General features: G+C 50.9%; 1 protein-coding gene across 1 annotated transcript; it reads right to left on the bottom strand.

Annotated features, from left to right (window-relative positions):
* Positions 1–7235: 7235 nt before the first annotated feature.
* On the bottom strand, positions 7236–8333 carry LOC120639985. The gene is made up of 3 exons (XM_039915888.1): positions 8265–8333; positions 7654–8123; positions 7236–7569 (listed from the first exon to the last, which is right to left on the bottom strand). Exons 1-3 carry the CDS (start codon positions 8331–8333, stop codon positions 7236–7238), a joined length of 873 nt encoding a protein of 290 aa, XP_039771822.1.
* Positions 8334–17897: the final 9564 nt, after the last annotated feature.

The raw sequence follows: 17897 nt of genomic DNA, 5'->3' as shown, positions 1-17897 counted from the left end.
TCAATGAACCTCCGATAATATCCAGCTAAGCCCAAGAAAGACCTGACTTCCTTTACTGTCTGCGGTGTCTCCCACTCGAGCACATCCTTCACCTTGCTCGGATCAACTGCAATGCCTCCCTGAGAGATAACATGACCGAGGAATGGCACCTCGTCAATCCAGAACTCGCACTTACTGAACTTGGCATACAACTGATGCTCTCTCAATCTCTGCAATACGAGTCTCAGATGCTCCTCATGCTCTTCTTCTGTCTTGGAGAAGATCAGAATATCATCAATGAAAATCACCACAAAGACATCCAGATAATCCATGAAGACCATGTTCATCAGATGCATGAAGTAAGCCGGGGCATTAGTCAAGCCGAAGGACATGACTGTATACTCATATAGCCCGTACTTGCAGGTGAATGCCGTCTTCGGAATATCCCCAGGACGGATCCTCAGCTGAAAATAGCCCGAACGAAGATCAATCTTCGAGAATATACGAGCACCTCGAAGCAGATCGAAGAGATCCTCAATACGGGGCAGTGGATGCTTGTTCTTGATAGTGACAGCATTCAGCTCCCGATAATCGACACACATCCTCTTCGAGCCATCCTTCTTATCTACTAGCAGCAATGGAAAAGCCCAAGGAGAGAAGCTGCGACGGATATAGCCCTTGGCTAGCAACTCATCAATAGTCTTCTTAACTTCTTCATGCTCTATAGGTGCCATACGGTAGGGCCGCTTTGCAATAGGAGCTGTGCCAGGCAAGAGATCAATACAAAACTCAATGGCGCGTTCAGGCGGCATACCTGGCAGATCATCCGGAAAGACATCCGGGAATTCAGACACCACGCGAATACCGTCCGTGGGTCTAGCCTCCATCTGATGAAGAAATCCAGAAGGCTCTACTGCCCTGATAACAACCTCTTGGCCACTGGAAGCTGATAGCAAGACTGTCCTTTGAGCACAATCTATCCGAACTCCCCACTTGGCCAGAGTCTCCATTCCCAGAATGACATCAATGCCCTTGGTGTCTAGCACCATCAGATCAGTACAGAACTCTACTCCCCTCAAAGAAACACTGACTCTCGGGCAGTAAGTGTGAGACCTCAACTGTCCACCCAGTGAAGATACTAACAGGCACCTCTTTAATGTGCTAGTATGAATACCATGATGCTCGACAAAAGACTGAGTAATGAAGGAATGCGTAGCACCAGTATCAAAAAGCACTGTAGCTGGATATGAATTAACCATGAACGTACCAATAACCACGTTGGGAGCCTCGGCCGCTGACTCGGCCGTCACGTGGTTCACTCTGCCCTGAAGTGGCGCCCTGGGCTGAGCTGGGCGCCCCTGCTGTCCCGCCTGCGCCTTCCGGGGGCAAGCGTTGGCGTAGTGCCCCGGCTGGCCGCAGTGAAAGCAGGTGCGAGGAGGTCCCTGAGCCTGCTGTCCGGTAGGAACTGCCGGACGTGGAGCCTGCGGTGCTGGTGGAGCTGGTAGAGCAGTACGAGCCGGAGGTGCCGGTAACCTCTGGCCCTGACCTGCCTGCTGCTGTCGAGGCGGGTACTGCTGCGGTGGCCTCTGCTGGTACTGCTGAGGAGGCCGGTACTGCTGCTGGTACGGCTGAGGCTGCTGGAGTCGTGGACGAGTGTTGCTGCCGGAAGCAACGGGGACAACCTTCCTCTTCTTGTCCTCCATCTCCAAGTGCTTGCGCTCAGTGTTGAGCGCGCTGTCAACCAGATGGTTGAAGTCGTCGAAGCGGAGGTTGAGCAGCGCGTACTGGAGGTAGTCCTCAAGACCCTCCATGAAGTGCTCCTGCTTCTTGCGGTCATCCGCAACATCGGCAGGGGCGTAGCGAGCCAGCTGAAGAAAGCGATCACGATACTCCGTGACCGACATAGTCCCCTGCTTTGACAAAGACAGATAGATATCGAAAGATTAACTCAAGATTCATAAGGATAGAACAAGGGGCATTAGCTCAAAAGAAACCGATGAATGATTATATTTAAGGTTACCTGCTTCAGTGCAAGGAACTCCTTCTGCTTCATCTTCATAACGCCCGCGGGGACGTTGTGGCTGCGGAAACGCTCCCTGAACTGGAGCCAAGTGAGAGCCTCGCGGTCATGAACTGGGTGGGACTCCCACCAGTCCAAAGCTGCCCCTCGCAGCTGTCCTGCTGCGTACAAGACTCGCTCCCGATCATCGCACTGGGCGATGTCCAGCTGACGCTCCACTGCACGGAGCCAGTCGTCGGCCTGAAGGGGGTCGGACGTGTGAGAGAATGTCGGTGGGTGACCCCTCAGGAACTCAGCACGCCTATCGCGAGGCTGCGGCGGTGGAGGAGGCGGAGGCTGAGTGTGAGCCTGCTGAAGAGCCTGAACAGTGTTGTTCAGGGTAGCCATCATCTGCATCTGGAGCTGGAAGTACTGCTCCGGAGTCAAAGGCGGCGGCATCGGGATCCCGGTACTCTGGTTGTTCTGACCCTGCTGCTGACCAGAACCGGAACCGGTGCTCCTGGTGTTAACCATCTGATTTGAACAAAAGATTTCACGATTAAGGATATTGCAGGAATAAACTCAGATGGATACGATAACTCTTTGCGGAAAAAGATTCAGCCATGATAAAGTAGACAGGATAGAGTGGACTGTTTTACCCCCAACGATCTAACTCATTTTATTAATTAGTTAACTTTAACATCTAAGTGATTTTCTTTAAACAAATTTAAACTACTAAGCTATGCAATCAGGCAAAAATCCAAATCAAACATGTAGCATAATAACAAGCAGACAATTTTCACGACTTAGCCGAGTTTAGCAATAGACTCGACTAACACAACGCGTCGCAGAACGTGCTATCGTTTTATTATAAAAGGGTCACCTAGCTAATACTCATGGTAGTCAGATGACTGATTCAGGCCAAAATCTACGAAAACTATTCTTCAGAGAGAAAAATCAAGGCAAGACGGGTAAAAGTCATAGAAGTCAAGGGGTATAATAGTAAAATAGTTTCAGCAGACAAGGATTGGAGAGAAGAAGTCCTAAAACTCGACCAGCTCTATCTAGGCTTCGTCCTACAGTCGATACGGCTCTGATACCACTCTGTAACACCCGGTTTATAACAGGACATAAACCGAGCAATCATATACGTGCCAGGATCAAGTCACACGTATATACAACAGAATGAACAGTATATCATAGCACATATCACGTAAAAAGACATAATAAAGCGAATACGAAAGTTATTTATTACATTAATGACAAAAATGTCTGATACAGCGGAAGCGAAGTACAAAATACGATAAAAGCTCTCCGAAGCTGAAGCAGGGCGCCACAGGGACGTCGACTGGGAGACGAACACCTAGAAGTCCTCGTAGTCCTGGTAGCGCTGGACGAACTCCCTCGTGTCGGCAGGAACTGAGCAGCAGTAGCGTAGCCAAGAAGAAAAAGTAGAGAAGAGGCAAGAGTGAGTACACAACTTGTACTCAACAATTATAACACAAACTATGAGGCTCTAGGCTGGCTGACTCAACTGCATTAGCTTTTACGTGTTGGCAAAATTTTATTAAAGCTATTTACTACGAGTTGATGAATTACCATTAACCCGATTACATAGTAATTAATCAGGATTAATTAAGAAACTACTAGGAACCAAACCGAAACCAAGCCACCAAGGTAAACCCCGAGAAGCACCTCCCTCGTCGGAAGGAGATAACTTCACTAATCAAAAGGAGGATCTGGGCCGCTCATAACCGTGAGCACGGCTAGTATACCAGTTTTACACTCTGCAGAGGTTGCACATCTTTACCCACAAGTCGTGAGCTACGCCAGTTGTTCATCACACTTCCTTAGGTGAGATGACTAGCGACTCACTACGAGGCCGTTACAAAGAATCTCGTTGGTAAGGCGTAACCGCGAGAGATAGGTCAGCGACGATGGGGCCCACCTCACGGGGGTACAAGCACAGGAGCGCAATCCAAGCACAGACCAGCCGGAGGAGCAGGGACCATTGAAGCTTACTACTCTTGCCCCGCAGGTAAGTTACTCCAGACCAAAAAGACCTAATTAGTAAGCCAAGTCTATCCCATTCTAGCCTTGTGGTAGCGCTGTTGTCCCAGGTTGTCGCTCTATGAACCGGTCCTTATGGAGAGTGGCCAACCAAGCACTAAGCACTGTGCTGGCCCCCTAAACCATGTTTCTACAAAAACATCTTTTAACGAGACGTGAGCCACTCATCCACACAGAGGGCCACTCTCAGAATTAAGTTCAAGTAAACCATTAATCAATTTAATTAAAAAGGACCAGAGTGTGTTATAGCGCAGCAACCTAGCACAACTAACCAAAATGCAACCCAAAGGCATATATAAAGGATATAAAGTGGCTAGGAATGTCCTTATAGGCATACAGTATTAAAATGCAGTATGAAATTGTAATTAAAAGTGTTAGGTTGTTTATGTTATACTTGCCTTCCTCGTACTGCTCTGGCTGCTGCTCAAAGTGCTCGGAAGACGGCTGCTCTGGGTACTGGTACTGGGGCTCCTCAGATAGCTCAGCGTCTACTCACGAACACATGGCCAAAACAATGCACAATAATAAGCATACAAGCAAACACTAATAAAAACTAAGAAACAGTACATCAATACATAAAAACAGCACACTAAACTACTCTAAAGTTATTCTATGCGTTACAACGATCGCGTGGACATAAAGAACGCTAAAAACGGAGCTAGAACGCGTAATCTAGGCTAAAAACAAGTTCTAGGGGCTTATTTGTAAGAAAAACAAGGTTCCAGGGACTTTTCTGCGAAAACCGAGGGCTAAAACGTAATTAAAACATAGCTATAGGGGCTAACGTGCAAAAACACGAGGACAGGGACGGCGGGCACTATTTTGAGAAAAGACAGGGGGCTACTTGCTAAATTCTGGGCTAAAATGTAATTAATTTTGACTTACGTTGGACTGCGGGTTGAATATGGAAAAGTGGAGGGGCTCTTTAGCAAAGATGCATGGGTGAAGCGGTACGGGTGGATCTGATCCATTGGATCGAGATCGGAGGGCTCAAAACGAAGGGGTACGGGCATTCTAATCCTACGCGTTTACTCTGGATCTAACGGCTGGGAGCCATCCCACGCGTGGGGGCGGCACTCGCCCGCCGGCGGCTCTGTCCGCGGCGGCGCGGTGCGAAGTTCGCCGGGGTTCACGAAATCAGCGATCTGGGGGTCGTTTCGACCGGGAAAAGGGGTCAGGTGCGATCTATTCCGTATGCGTGATCCACCTATGTGCTCGAATCGGGGAAAACTGAGCCCGGGAGGGCGTGCGCGGCATCAGAGGCGGCCCTGCGGTGGCGCTTGCCGTCGAGTGGTGTCTGGCCGTAGATGTGGCTCACGTGCCTAGGCATCGAGCGCATAAGGTAGAGGGGGCGGGGTAGGTGCTCACCGGGGTTTGAGAAGGGCGAGGGCACGACGCAGGTCGAGCCGGCGGCGAGTTCGGGCGGAGGTCGCGGTCCGGGGTGCGGGAGGCTTCTCCGAGCCTCGGATCCGTTGAGAAGGTGTGCGAACGAGCTGCTAACAAGGATTGGAGATTAGCGGGGCCCGAGGCTCAAGGGTGGCGAACAATTGCCCAGAAACAGACTCACCGGCGACGATGGGGATGAGCACGATTCCGGCGATGGCGTAGCTGGACTTCTGGAACAAAGGCTCGGTGCGGTTCTAGGAGCCGAGGCGGAGCTGATGCGGAGGTCCTGGAGGATTGGGTTGTGGCAGGGCAGCGAGACCGCGGCGGCGCAACGTGCGGCGGGGCGGAGCTGCGCGGGTGTCCGGGCTAGGGTTAGGATGGCGGCTGCGTGGAGAGGTAGGGTGCGGGAGAGGGCCAGGGCGCGTTTAAAAGGGAGGGGCCGGCCTCGGCGTGCGGGTCCAGGGCTGACGCGGCGCGGTGATCACGGCGGGGATCCGGCTGGTAGTTTGCGCGAGGTAGACGGAGGTCGGGGATGACAGGCGGGCCATGGCTGTCAGTGAGAATGGTTGAGCAGCGATGCGTGCGCGAGTGAACGGGCCGAGCGAGCTAGGTGCTAGGAGACCGGGCGTGTTGAGGCCGGAGTGGTTGGGCCGAGCGCGCTGGTGGGGGGGGGGGGTTAGCGAGCTGGGCCAGTGGGACATGGGTTGCTGGGCCCACGCGGAAAGGAGCGGGGCTGAGGCGAGAGGGATGGAGCTGGGCCGCGCGGGGCCGTGCGGAAGGGAAAGGGAGAGGAGGCGGCCTGGGCCGGTTTGGGCTGCTGGTTTCAGGGTTTGGTTGGGCTGGGTTTTGGGTTCCTTCCCTTTTCTATTTCTATTTCCAAGCAAAACAAATCTATTTGAATTCAAACAAAGTTTGAATTCAACAACTTTATGCACACAAGCAAATAAAATAAATGCTCCAGCATGATGCAACAACAAAAATTTAAACCTATGATAAAATTTTAATTACTTAAGGAGCAAAATTTTAGATTAAATGCAAGTCTATCACAATAACCTTAGAAAATTAAATAAAGCCAATTAAATTTATTATTAAATGCTGAAATTTAAATTAGGGTGTTACAGGCGGCGAGGACGGTGTCTACCTTGTCGGTGAACTGACCCAGGGCTGCGAGTGCCTCAGCTAGCTGAGCCTCCGCACCTGTCAGAAAGGTCACATTTTAACTCCATGCGAGCTCACTCAAAAGGAATACAGCGTGGTTTCCGAACCATACCTTTGCTCGCTTGGCGCTCCAGGCGGAGTTTTCCCTCGGTGGCACCCTCCCTTGCCTCCGCGGCATCCCGACCATTTTGCAGGTCGGTATTGGCCTTCTCGCGGGCCGCTAGGTTGCGCTTCAGGGCGCGGACCTCCTTCTCCAGCCCTACGAGGGTACTGATTAGCCCGAGCGCAAAGGAGTCGGTGCAGGATGTGGAAAGTTCCATACCCCGCTTCTCCTCCACGAGTGCCTTCCCGGTCTCCGCCCGCTGCTTCTCCAGCAGGTGGCTCTACGCCTCTAGCTCGGCCAGCCAGGACTCGAGCTACTCGAGCCGGCCGTCTGCGGCTGGCGCGCCCCGCAGCCTCTCGGCGACTCGCTGGCTCAGGCCAGCCAGGAACTAACACAAAAATTGCAATCAGCAACGAAGCCAAGTTCATTCGAAAAACTACACGACCGGAGGGTCGCAGCTTACCTCCGCCGACTCCGTCGCACGGCGTGCGGTGGCCAGTAGTTCTTCCGCCATCCTGGCGGCCTCTTCATGCCCGGCCATCAGTGCTCCACGGGGTCATCCCTGGGCAGTGCTTGGTCCCGGCCAGCAGGGAGCAGTTCCCTGCCAGGGCTCCCTTGTGGCGGACTCGGCGGTGACGCGGGTGGCGTCTGCATCTCTCCCACCGCTACGGCCTTCTCAGCCGCAGACTGCCCGGCCTCCTCTACTGATGCGGCCTTCTCAGCTGCGGCTCGCCGGACCTGGTCGGCCGCCTCCTCCTTAACTCGCGCCACCTCCCAGTGAGCGCGGGACCGTGGTGGGCTCCCCACCGACGGAGGGGATGTAGCCACCTCGACCCGACGGGCCTCATTAGCGGACTCCTCCACCTTTCTCTTCCTGCGATGTCAACAATTTTGCAGCTGCAAGGAACAATTGAAGATTCAAAGCAAACAAAAGCAACTGCAACTACGGCATGCTTACCCCCACTGTGGCACACATTGAACGTCGGCTTCAGCGGCACGGCAGGCAGTTGCGACCGGGCCACGGGCAGGGGAGAACCGATGCCTCCCATGCGCATCAGCCCCAGCACCGCCTCTCCCAGCACTGGCGCCTTCTCCAGACAGTTCGGGGGCATCCTCTGCCCCCGGCTCCTCTCTCCCCGACCTCGAGGCGGCGGCAAGGGCGCCCTTCGGCAGGGCTCCCCTCATGCCAGCCTTTGAGGCCGAGATCTTCTGGATGGCCCACCTCCTCCTTCGCTGTCCCAGTGCAGATGGATTAGGAGGGACAGAGGCCCCTATCACTTCAACATCCGACTCGCCCCCAACGGACGAGTCGGACGATACCTCCAGATCGGCCGCCTCCGGCTCCTTCAGATTAGCCGGGGCGGCGGCGTCTTTCCCTGCATCCCCCTCTGGCAGGGGAGCGGGGGACCAGTACTCCTGAACTTTGGCCTGCACAGAAGAAGACATTTCGAGTTGATTACAACCCAACGGGTGCACTGCATATGGAAAGCATGGCGAAAATAACTCTGGAACAAAACTGAACAACTCGGAATAAAAGCAGAACAGCTCGCAAAAGCAGAGAACACTTACGGCTCTGGTCAGCCGCTTCAAGCAATGTGCCTTCGGGCACCCTTTGTCCCGGATCACCCCCTGCATCATGCGGGCGACCCGGTTCGAAGCTTCTTCCTGGGGGACCTTTCGGTTCTGCCCCCGGGTTGGGTCCGGGCGACCCTAGTACTCGAAGCCAGGGTGCATCCTGTCCTGAATCGGCTGCACTAGCCGCTTGCTGTAGGACAGGGCCACCATGGCGCCTATCAGCCCCTGGGCCGACAGGCCGGCGATCTCGTCGAGGAGAAGCATCACTTGGACCATCTCCTCCTCGGTCGGCAGCTCCTCCTAGCACGCGCGGTACTCCGGTGCGCGGCCGGTGCGAGCGGGCAAACAGGGAGCTGGGTTCGACACCACGAACCACTCCAGGGTTGGATATGATCAGCCCTGGCATAGAGAGAAGGCGGCACCACCCACTGTTGGCAGTCTTTAGCGTTATAGATAAATCTGCAAGCGTACGAATACCGATGTAGCTTTCACCTTGGAGTTTTCCAGGGTAACGAATCCACGAGGAACAAGAAGTGTACTAGTAGTGACTCTTGTTTATCCAGGAGATATGACGGGAGTGAAGATGTCCAGATAAGATAGGTAGAGGTAATCTGACGTCGTCTTGCTAACTACTCCTAACAAGAATACTTGACTTGTACTCTAGTTGCTTCGGCGGCCTCAGGGAAGGACTCAGAAAGGGATGAGAAGGGAGTCCAATGGCAGTCGGCAACTACTGCTATGAAAGCACCCAAATGTGGTGGACTACAAAGGACGGACAGGGCTGTCACCACCTGCCATCTACCACCTCGCCTCTCTCCCTATTTTCTAAAGATATGTGGAGTGCTACGCTTCCCCTTGGACTTGCTCCAATTCTCCGTGCTTTGGAAGTGAGGTGAGGGTGTCCTTTTATAGCTCTTCCAAGGCGGCGCTGAAGGTAGCGCGTGCACTTTATGCAAGTAGGTTGGCTAAGGCAATTTCCACGCAAAGTTGAGCACGTGGCGTTGAAATGTCAGGCCGGCCGGCCTCCCTTAGGCCGGCCGGCCTCTTGACCCACTGACCTTCGATCGAACGCCCCATATTCCTTCTTGCAACGTCGGTTGAAACAACCTCCAACTTGACTTGGTCCGATCGGCCGAAAAGTGAGGTTGGCCGGCCTAGATGAGGCTGGCCAGCCTGGGATTCTCTCCCTAGGCATCGGATCAACCGCCATTGTGTGATGGACGGTGTGGTGTTGCTCTCCCAAGGTGTTTGGACATTTCTTCATGCGGAAGGTGCCTTTTGATCCATGTGACAAATTCATCCATCCCTCCATTTGTGTTAACTTCCATCCAATGGTTGGCATTGATTCTCTTTGTGTTTTCTTGCATGTAGGTGCAGATCCAATCCTTGGATCATCAGTCCAACATCGAACAGCCACTTCGGAAGTCCATTGGAGGGACATATGAGGCCTTTCGGTCTTACTTTCACTCTTGGCTTGCCTCCAAGTGTTAGGGGGTCCATTGGTGAGTCCCCAAGGCTATGATGATGAGTGGTAAGTGATTTGGGCAGGTGCCAGGCCGGCCGGCCTAAGTCAGGCCGACCGACCTGACAGGGACGTGTCGGTGATCTTTTCCCGGAGGCGTAACTTTTCCGTCCGGACTCCGACTTGGGTCATTCAAGTGTCCATTTTGATCATCTCGGAGAGCTCTTCAACATGGAGCTGTCAAATGTGTGATTTGAGTAACTTTTGTACCATGCCCAAGTGTTATTTGTACCGAGACATCTGAATGAACCTTCATTTGTATGGCCTCTACTGCTAATTCACCAATAATGGTATTTGTGCACCATTTTACCTATATTCCTTGCAAAACATTGATGGGACACAAAACTCGTGGAACTCATTAGTTTAATGAAAAGGTTAGTGACAAAAATACCCGAAGGAAACGAGTCCTAGTATTATGTCATGAAGCTCTAATCGATTTTATTTTAATGGAAAGTAAAATTATTATTATTTTATTATTTTATCTTTTTTTTGAAATAGAAGTGATTTTAAAAAAAAACTGAAAAAAATACGGGTTACCTCCCGGCAGTGCTTGTTTATGGTCAAAAGCTCGACCTTGGGAGCCTCATCTTGACATTGCAGCTAGCTTGGTGTTGTGGCTCCCTCCATCACTAGTCTTTGAATTAGGCTCACAATATCTAGCTGCAAGATTTATACAACACACCACAATGAGATTTGCAATATTTATGATAGACAAAATGTAACACCCGGTTTATAAAAGGACATAAACCGAGCAATCATATACGTGCCAGGATCAAGTCACACGTATATACAACAGAATGAACAATATATCACAGCACATATCACATAAAAAGATATAATAAAGCGAGTACGAATGTTATTTATTACATTAATGACAAAAATGTCTGATACAGAGTAAGCGGAAGCGTAAAAACATATACGAGAAGCTCTTGGAAGCAGGGCGCCACAGGGACGTCGACTAGGAGACGAACACCTAGAAGTCCTCGTACTCCTGGTAGCACTGGACGAACTCCCTCGTGTCGGCAGGAACTGAGCAGCAGTAGCGTAGCCAGGAGGAAAAAGTAGAGAAGAGGCAAGAGTGAGTACACAACTTGTACTCAACAAGTATAACACAAACTATGAGGCTCTAGGTTGGCTGACTGACTGCATTAGCTTTTAAGTCTTGGCAAATTATATTAAAGCTATTTACTACAAGTTGATGAATTACCATTAACCCAGTTACATAGTAATTAATCAAAATTATTCATGTTGCTACTGAGAACCATACCACAACCACCAAGGTAAGCCCGAGAGGCACCTCCCTCGTCGGAAGGAGACAACCCCACTAATCAAAAGGAGGATCTGGGCCGCTCATGACCGTGAGCACGGCTAGTATACCAGTTTTACACTCTGCAGAGGTTGCACATCTTTACCCATAAGTCGTGAGCTACGCTAGTTGTTCATCACACTTCCTTAGGTGAGATGACTAGCAAACTCACTATGAGGCCTTTACAAAGAATCTCGTTGGTAAGGAATAACCGCGAGGGTTGGATCGGCGACCATGTAGCAGGTCTAGTGGGCGTCAAGAATACCACAGATGAGGCCACTCAGTACGAGGGACATAGAAGCTTACCACCCTTGCCCCACAGGTAAGTTACTCCAAACCAAAAAGACCTAATTATTACGCCAAGACCGTCCCATTCCAGTCTTGTGGTAGCGCTGTTGTCCCAGGTTGTCGCTCTATGAACCGGTCCTTATGGAGAGTGGCCAACCAGGCAGTAAGCACCGTGCTGGCCCCCTAAACCATGTTTCTAACAAAAACCAATTTTAACGAGACGTGAGCCACTCAAGCCACACAGAGGGCCACTCTCAGAATTAAGTTGCATATACCATTAATCAAATTAATTAAAAAGGAGCAGCAGGAGCAGTTTGATGTATTGATCGTGGTACATCTTCAGATCAGTTTGAGCAGCAGGAGCAGTTTTAGACTACACGTCTACTCACGAACACGTGGCCAAAAGCAAGGCACACAATAAGCATACAAGCAAACACTAACAAAAGCTAAGAAACAGTACATCAATACATAAAAACAGCACACTAAAGTAGTCTAAAACTATTCTATGCGTTACAACGATCGTGTGGATATAAAGAACGTCTAAAACGGAGCTAAAACGCATAATCTAGGCCAAAAACAAGTTATAGGGGCTTATCTGCGAGAAAAACTAAGTTCCAGGGGGTTTTCTGCAAAAACCGATGGTCTAAACGTAATTAAACCTTAGATACAAGGGCTAGCGTGCAAAAAGGCAAGGGCTGGACGGCGGGTTTGATATTTAAAAAGCTCAGGGTGTTAAGTGCTAAAAACCGGACCTTAACGTAATTACTTTTACATTGGCTAGGATGGCGGGTTGAATTCAAAGAAACGGAGGGGCTCTTATGCAAAACATACCGGCCGAACCGGTATCCACGCACGTGGGCCGCTGGATCTGGATCTAACGGTTTAGATCTAAGGGGTAAGTTAATCTAATCTAGCGCGTTGAAACAAGATCGGGCGGCCCGGGATGGACGGTGCACGCGGGTGGCGGCGCTGACGCCGGAGACAGAGCTCTCCGCGGCGGCGCGCGGCTGGGAGCTCGCTGGAGCTCGCCTAACTGGCGTTCCCGGGCTCGAAAACGAGCGGATCTTGGCCAGGGAGGATCTACGCACCACGCGTAATCCACCTGTGCACCTAGAACAGGGCTCCCAAGCTTGGACAGGGCTTGCCATGGCGAGGGGCGGACGGCGCGGCGGCGCATTCGCCGGCGTGGGCGTCTGGCAGTTCTGGGGCTCGGGTTCTAGCGCAAAAGAGAGAGGGGAACATGGCGAAGCTCACCAGGGGCTCGGGGTAGACTGTGGTGCGGCGCAGCGGCAGAATTCCGGCAGCGCGGGCGCGGCTCGACGGAGCTCCTCCACTGGAAATCCCGTGCGTAGCGGGGCCTAGGTCGGAGAGGTAGGGCTCGGCGAAGCTCGTGGCCTCCGGACGGAGCTCCTCCTGCAGCTCGCGGTGGTCGGGGTGCTCTGGAGTGCTGGGAACGCGGCGACGCAAAGAGCTCGGCACGGCGGAGCTAGGCGGAACTCGGGCTAGGGTTTGGGGCGGCGTTGCGAGGTGGGGGTTGGGGTCCCAGAGGCGCGGGGCGCTATATAGGGCGGCTCAGGCGATCCTGGGGAGGCGTGCCCCGGATGGAAGGCCCGCCGGGAATCTCGACTTGACGGGCGCGGTGGTTGCTCTGTGGGGGAGAAGAAACTGGCGAGTGGGCCCGGCTGGTCAGCGGAAGCAGCGGCGGGGACGCGGGCGAGTGCGGGCCCAGGCGGTCAGTGAGCGCGGGTGACGCTCTTGCGGGCTAAAGCGGCAGGGAGAGCGGCTCGCTGGGCCCGGTTGGGAGCGGGGCGCGCTGGGCCTCGCGGGAAGTTTGGGCCGCGGCGCTGGAGCAGGCCTGGGAGGAGGAAAACGGGCTGCGCGCGGGAGAGGAAAGAAGGGAGCTGGACCTCGCGCTTCGCGGGCTGAGCGCGGGAGAAAAAGGAGTGGGCCGGCGGGTTGGGTTGCTGGGCTGCCTGGTGGGTTTGGGCTGGGTTCTAGGGGGGAGTTGGTGGGCCAACTGTGAGGGGGTTTTGGGCTTCTTTTTCTTTTTCTTCTATTTCTTTTCCTATTCAAACTAACTCAACCAAAACTATTTGAATTCAAAATTTAATTTGAATTCAACTCTAACACTCAAACATGTAAAGAAAATGCTCCAGCATGAATGCAACAAACATTTTAACCCTAAGATAAAATTTTAATTACTTGAGGAACAAAAATTGGATTAAATGCAAGACTAGCACAAAAATCCTTAGAAATTTAAATAAAGCCAATTATATTTATTATTAACTAGGAAAATTAAATTAGGGTGTTACAAATCCTACCCCCTTACAGGAATCTCGTCTCGAGATTCTGGGCTGGCTAGCAAAGAGATCCGGATATGTTTTTATCAACTCCTCTTCCTTCTTCTGGCAATTCCTCCGGAAAGACATCCGGGAATTCAGACACCACGCGAATACCATCCGTGGGTCTAGCCTGCATCTGATGAGGAAAACCAGAAGGCTCTGTAGCACTGACTGTCACCTCTTGGCCATTAGATGCTAACAAGTGAACTGACCGCTGAGCACAATCAACTCTGACTCCCCACTTGGCAAGAGTATCCATTCCCAGAATCACATCGATACCCTTGGTGTCTAGCACCCTCAGAGCAGTACTGAACGTTGCCCCCCTTATGGCTATACTGACTCGAGGGCTAACAATATGGGATCTCAACTCCCCTCCTGGTGAAGAGACTAGCAGATACTTCTTTAATGGGGTGGTAAAGAAACTATGCTGCTCAACATATGACTTGGTGATGAATGAATGAGTAGCACCAGTATCGAAAAGCACTGTAGCTGGATGGGAGTTGACCATGAACGTACCAATGACCACGTTAGGAGCCTCGGCCGCTGACTCAGCCGTCACGTGGTTCACTCTGCCCTGAAGTGGTGCCCTGGGCTGAGTTGGGCTCCCCTGCTGTCCCGCCTGCCGTGGAACCGGTGAAAGGCGCTTCTGTGGACAACCTTTGGCATAATGACCTTTTTGTCCGCACTTGTAGCACTTGCGGTGGTGATGAATGGTGCTACTTGGTTGACCTCCCTGTGAACTTATCATCACATCTTGCATTACTTCTGCTGCTTGCCTTTTGGGCTCCTTGCGGCCACGTGGCTGAATCACCTTCATAGTGATAGTCAACCCATCAACATAATCATAGAGAGCTTGATTCTCGACCTGTGTATCTCTAGAGCACTCAGGATCCTTTCTCTTCTGGATGGTCTGTAGCTCATCGACCGATGGACTGTCAAGGAAAAAGGAATCCTCTGCTAGCTGCTCTTGATGAGACCTCTTTCTCTTTGTACCGGAGAACAACCTCTGGTTCCTCCTAGTTGTGGCTTCATCTTCAGTTGCACGAACTTGACGACAAGGAACGCCATAGAATTGGCAACACGGGCAAGCCTTCTCACCATCACCCATTGCACTATCTCCAAGGTCTTTTTGTTCTGCCGACATCTGAGCTGAGTAAAGAGGAAACACAGGTAAGGTCAAGGAAGAGAGAAAAACTCTAGATAGGTGTTACATAAATCCGGGAAAAAGGAACTATAGCATAACTCTTCTGCCTCGTCAGAGAGATTCTCAAATTCTCCAGTACTATCTGTAGGCCGGGGTGTCACATGTAGTCATGGTGGCTAGAGGTTCATGGCGGAACTACCAAAGGGGGTTCGACTTGCTTCAGGGTGCTTTCGTCCAAAGGGGGGCGTCGAGACAGGGCGTTGCCACTGAGTAGGTGGGGTATCGAGGGATCGGATTGGAGATTTTGAGTTTAAAGATGCTTTTCATTGAGATTCACATCTATCTTACTTCACTATGTCTAGCTGGAACTACAACATATGCATGATCTAGGTGATCTAGATTGGTTATCTCTAACTTTCTCTTGCTACCTTCGGTGTTTGTCGTTTTTAGTAGATTAGATTCGTTTTTCACCATCTCAACACAAAGGAATCTATATGCTAGTAGATTGTTTCTTGTATCTTTGGTTCCATGGATTGATAAACCTTGGGGGAATACTCTAAGGGAAAAGCTACACGAACCGTGCGCGTGCGGTATACAAATCGGGGGCACTAAGGAGCGTCAACAAAGCCTTGCACCAGATCGATAGGTAGAGTCCAACTCCTTCATGTTCTCGCAACAACCATACTCCTGCACGGCACCAAGACAACCAGGAAGCAAACCAACAATGACCGCGTCCTCAATAGCGGCCAAGATATCAAGATGAAAGTCATCATGTTGGCCCGTGAAGAAGTCGCGATCGTAGTCGTGGCAATTTCAACGATGCACGAGAGATCATCATTGCCAAATGTTACAGATGCCCAGCAGACGAGACGGGCCGCTTCCCAGCATTCAGTCAAAACATAAACTATGCCGAATACCCGGTCGGCTTCAATCCCGTCAACATGCAGAACCTGTCAGACCCGAGGCAGCGGGACTGCTCACAGGCGTGGAATATTCTAGAGTAGGAAGTAGCACATGGGTATGCCCTACCTCTCCTGTATCTACCCGAATAGGAGTAGAACTAGTCGATGTATGCGGAAACTAGCCGAAATCTTTGGACTAAGATCCTAACTGAACTCGACTAGGACTTCACATGTAACCCTGTTCCCCCAGATTATATAAGGGCGGACAGGGACCCCTCCAGAACAGGACGATACACATCGAACAACACCTAAGGCAATGCATACCACTACACAGGATGTAGGGTATTACGCTCCGGCGGCCTGAACCTGTCTAATTCTTTGTGTTCCTTGCACCATCGCGTTCTTATCTAGGTGAGTCCCTACCTACAATCAATCACCTCGAGGTATACCTCAGAGAGCTTGCCGGTAAAACACCGACAGCTAGCGCGCCAGGTAGGGGCACTCGCCAACAATCGTTAGAAGAACTCGATGGCTCCTCTCGACGACAACTCGGCGCTCGCCAAAGGCACCTCTTCTACGTGGGCTCCTGGATCTTTGTCGCTAACGGATCAGGAGGTTTCAACAGTCACCCAATCGATGAAAACACTCCAGAAGCTTCAGAAGCCGCAAGACGCCAAGAAATCGATGACTTCGTTGATCAACTCAAAGAAGTCGAACTTTCAGTTCGCAACAACGGAACCCGAATTCAACCTGAATTCGACGCAATTAGACCCAAAACGCTCCCCAAATTGGAAGAGGATTTGGACAAATTGCTAGAATACACCAAGCAAGAAACTACTTTTGATGGAGAGATTCTATCTTCTGGATGCCAACAAGATATCATCCAAGAGGAACAACCCGTCAACTCAGTTTCAGCAACAACAATCGTTATCTGATGGATCTAATGGAAATTCGACGCCCTCGAGTAAACAACCCCAATTTACTTGGTGGAATCAATCGGGTCTCCAACAACATCGCAGGATGTATCAACCTTGCTGAATCAAGTCTTCGGAAGAAAAAATCAGGAATAAGCTTGAAGAAGACTACTCAAAAGAAGAAGCCGTCAGAAGACATCTTTTCAAGTATCAATCACACCGATGAGAGGATTGGACACTGCCTTCAGCTAGCAGAGGACACACTCAGCAAGGAGAAAACCTACGACCACAGATATGCATAATTTGTCAACCCCTGGGCGTCCAGCACTTCAGAATTGGAACAAGAACAAGTGTTCATCGACTATCTTGATGAACTTGACGGACCAATTTCCAAAGATAAATTAGCTGAATGGTCAAATGATATCGACTTATTCATGGAAGGGTTGTCAAATCCAGACAAACTCGAAGCACTATGGGAACAATCTAATGCGAAGAAATTGTGGGATGAATCTCAACGCAAACAACCCACACGACTGGATCGGTACTTATCAGAATCTCGTCCTGCAAATGATTCTGTTCCAATTGAAGACTACATGGGTCGGTGGTGCAACATCATCCAAACTCCAAGTTCTCCAACTCCACAAGAAAAACACCGCATGCCGCAGTTATTTTCCCAGGAAGAATGCGACAATTTGGACAAATACAACAAATTCATGAATGAATTTTCAGTCCGAATAGGAGGATGGTTTCCGCCAAAAACCCTCCCATGCAACGAAGACCTTCTTCGACATACACTCGGATTGTCTCCTCGAGCCAAAACAAGAGACGAATTCTACCCAAATTCGGATCAAGTCTACATAGGAATCCAATCCACACAAGAATTCATTTCAGACAAAAAAAAACAGAATCCGACCAGGAGTCAATCTCCATCAACACTACAAAAAGAGAACTCCAGTTCACAGATCAGGGAACAAGGAGGAAAAGATAGTTTTTAGAATACGAAAAACTTTTGTTTCAGCAAGGACTTCCACTAAAAGAAGACAACAAGTCGAAGACCCCCAATCACAATCGCGAGACCTTCATGGCCATACTCTCGGAACCTAGAGATTGAAAAGACAATCCTGCAGTGCTAGAAGACCTCGACTACAATGACTTCCTTTCTGATGTGGAGGCAACCGAAACAACAACAATCAACTACGAAATTCCTCC

This window comes from Panicum virgatum, chromosome 7K (assembly GCF_016808335.1).
Source record: "Panicum virgatum strain AP13 chromosome 7K, P.virgatum_v5, whole genome shotgun sequence".
NCBI lineage: Eukaryota > Viridiplantae > Streptophyta > Magnoliopsida > Poales > Poaceae > Panicum > Panicum virgatum.
This window is presented reverse-complemented; position numbering and strand designations above follow the sequence as displayed.

Coding starts and splice junctions, on each gene's coding strand:
- LOC120639985 (XM_039915888.1), bottom strand. CDS start 8,333: ATGATGCAGGGGGTGATCCGGGACAAAGGGTGCCCGAAGGCACATTGC. Junction 8,124..8,264: donor TGAAGCGGCTGACCAGAGCC/GTAAGTGTTCTC, acceptor TCTTCTGTGCAG/GCCAAAGTTCAGGAGTACTG. Junction 7,570..7,653: donor CAATGTGTGCCACAGTGGGG/GTAAGCATGCCG, acceptor TTGACATCGCAG/GAAGAGAAAGGTGGAGGAGT.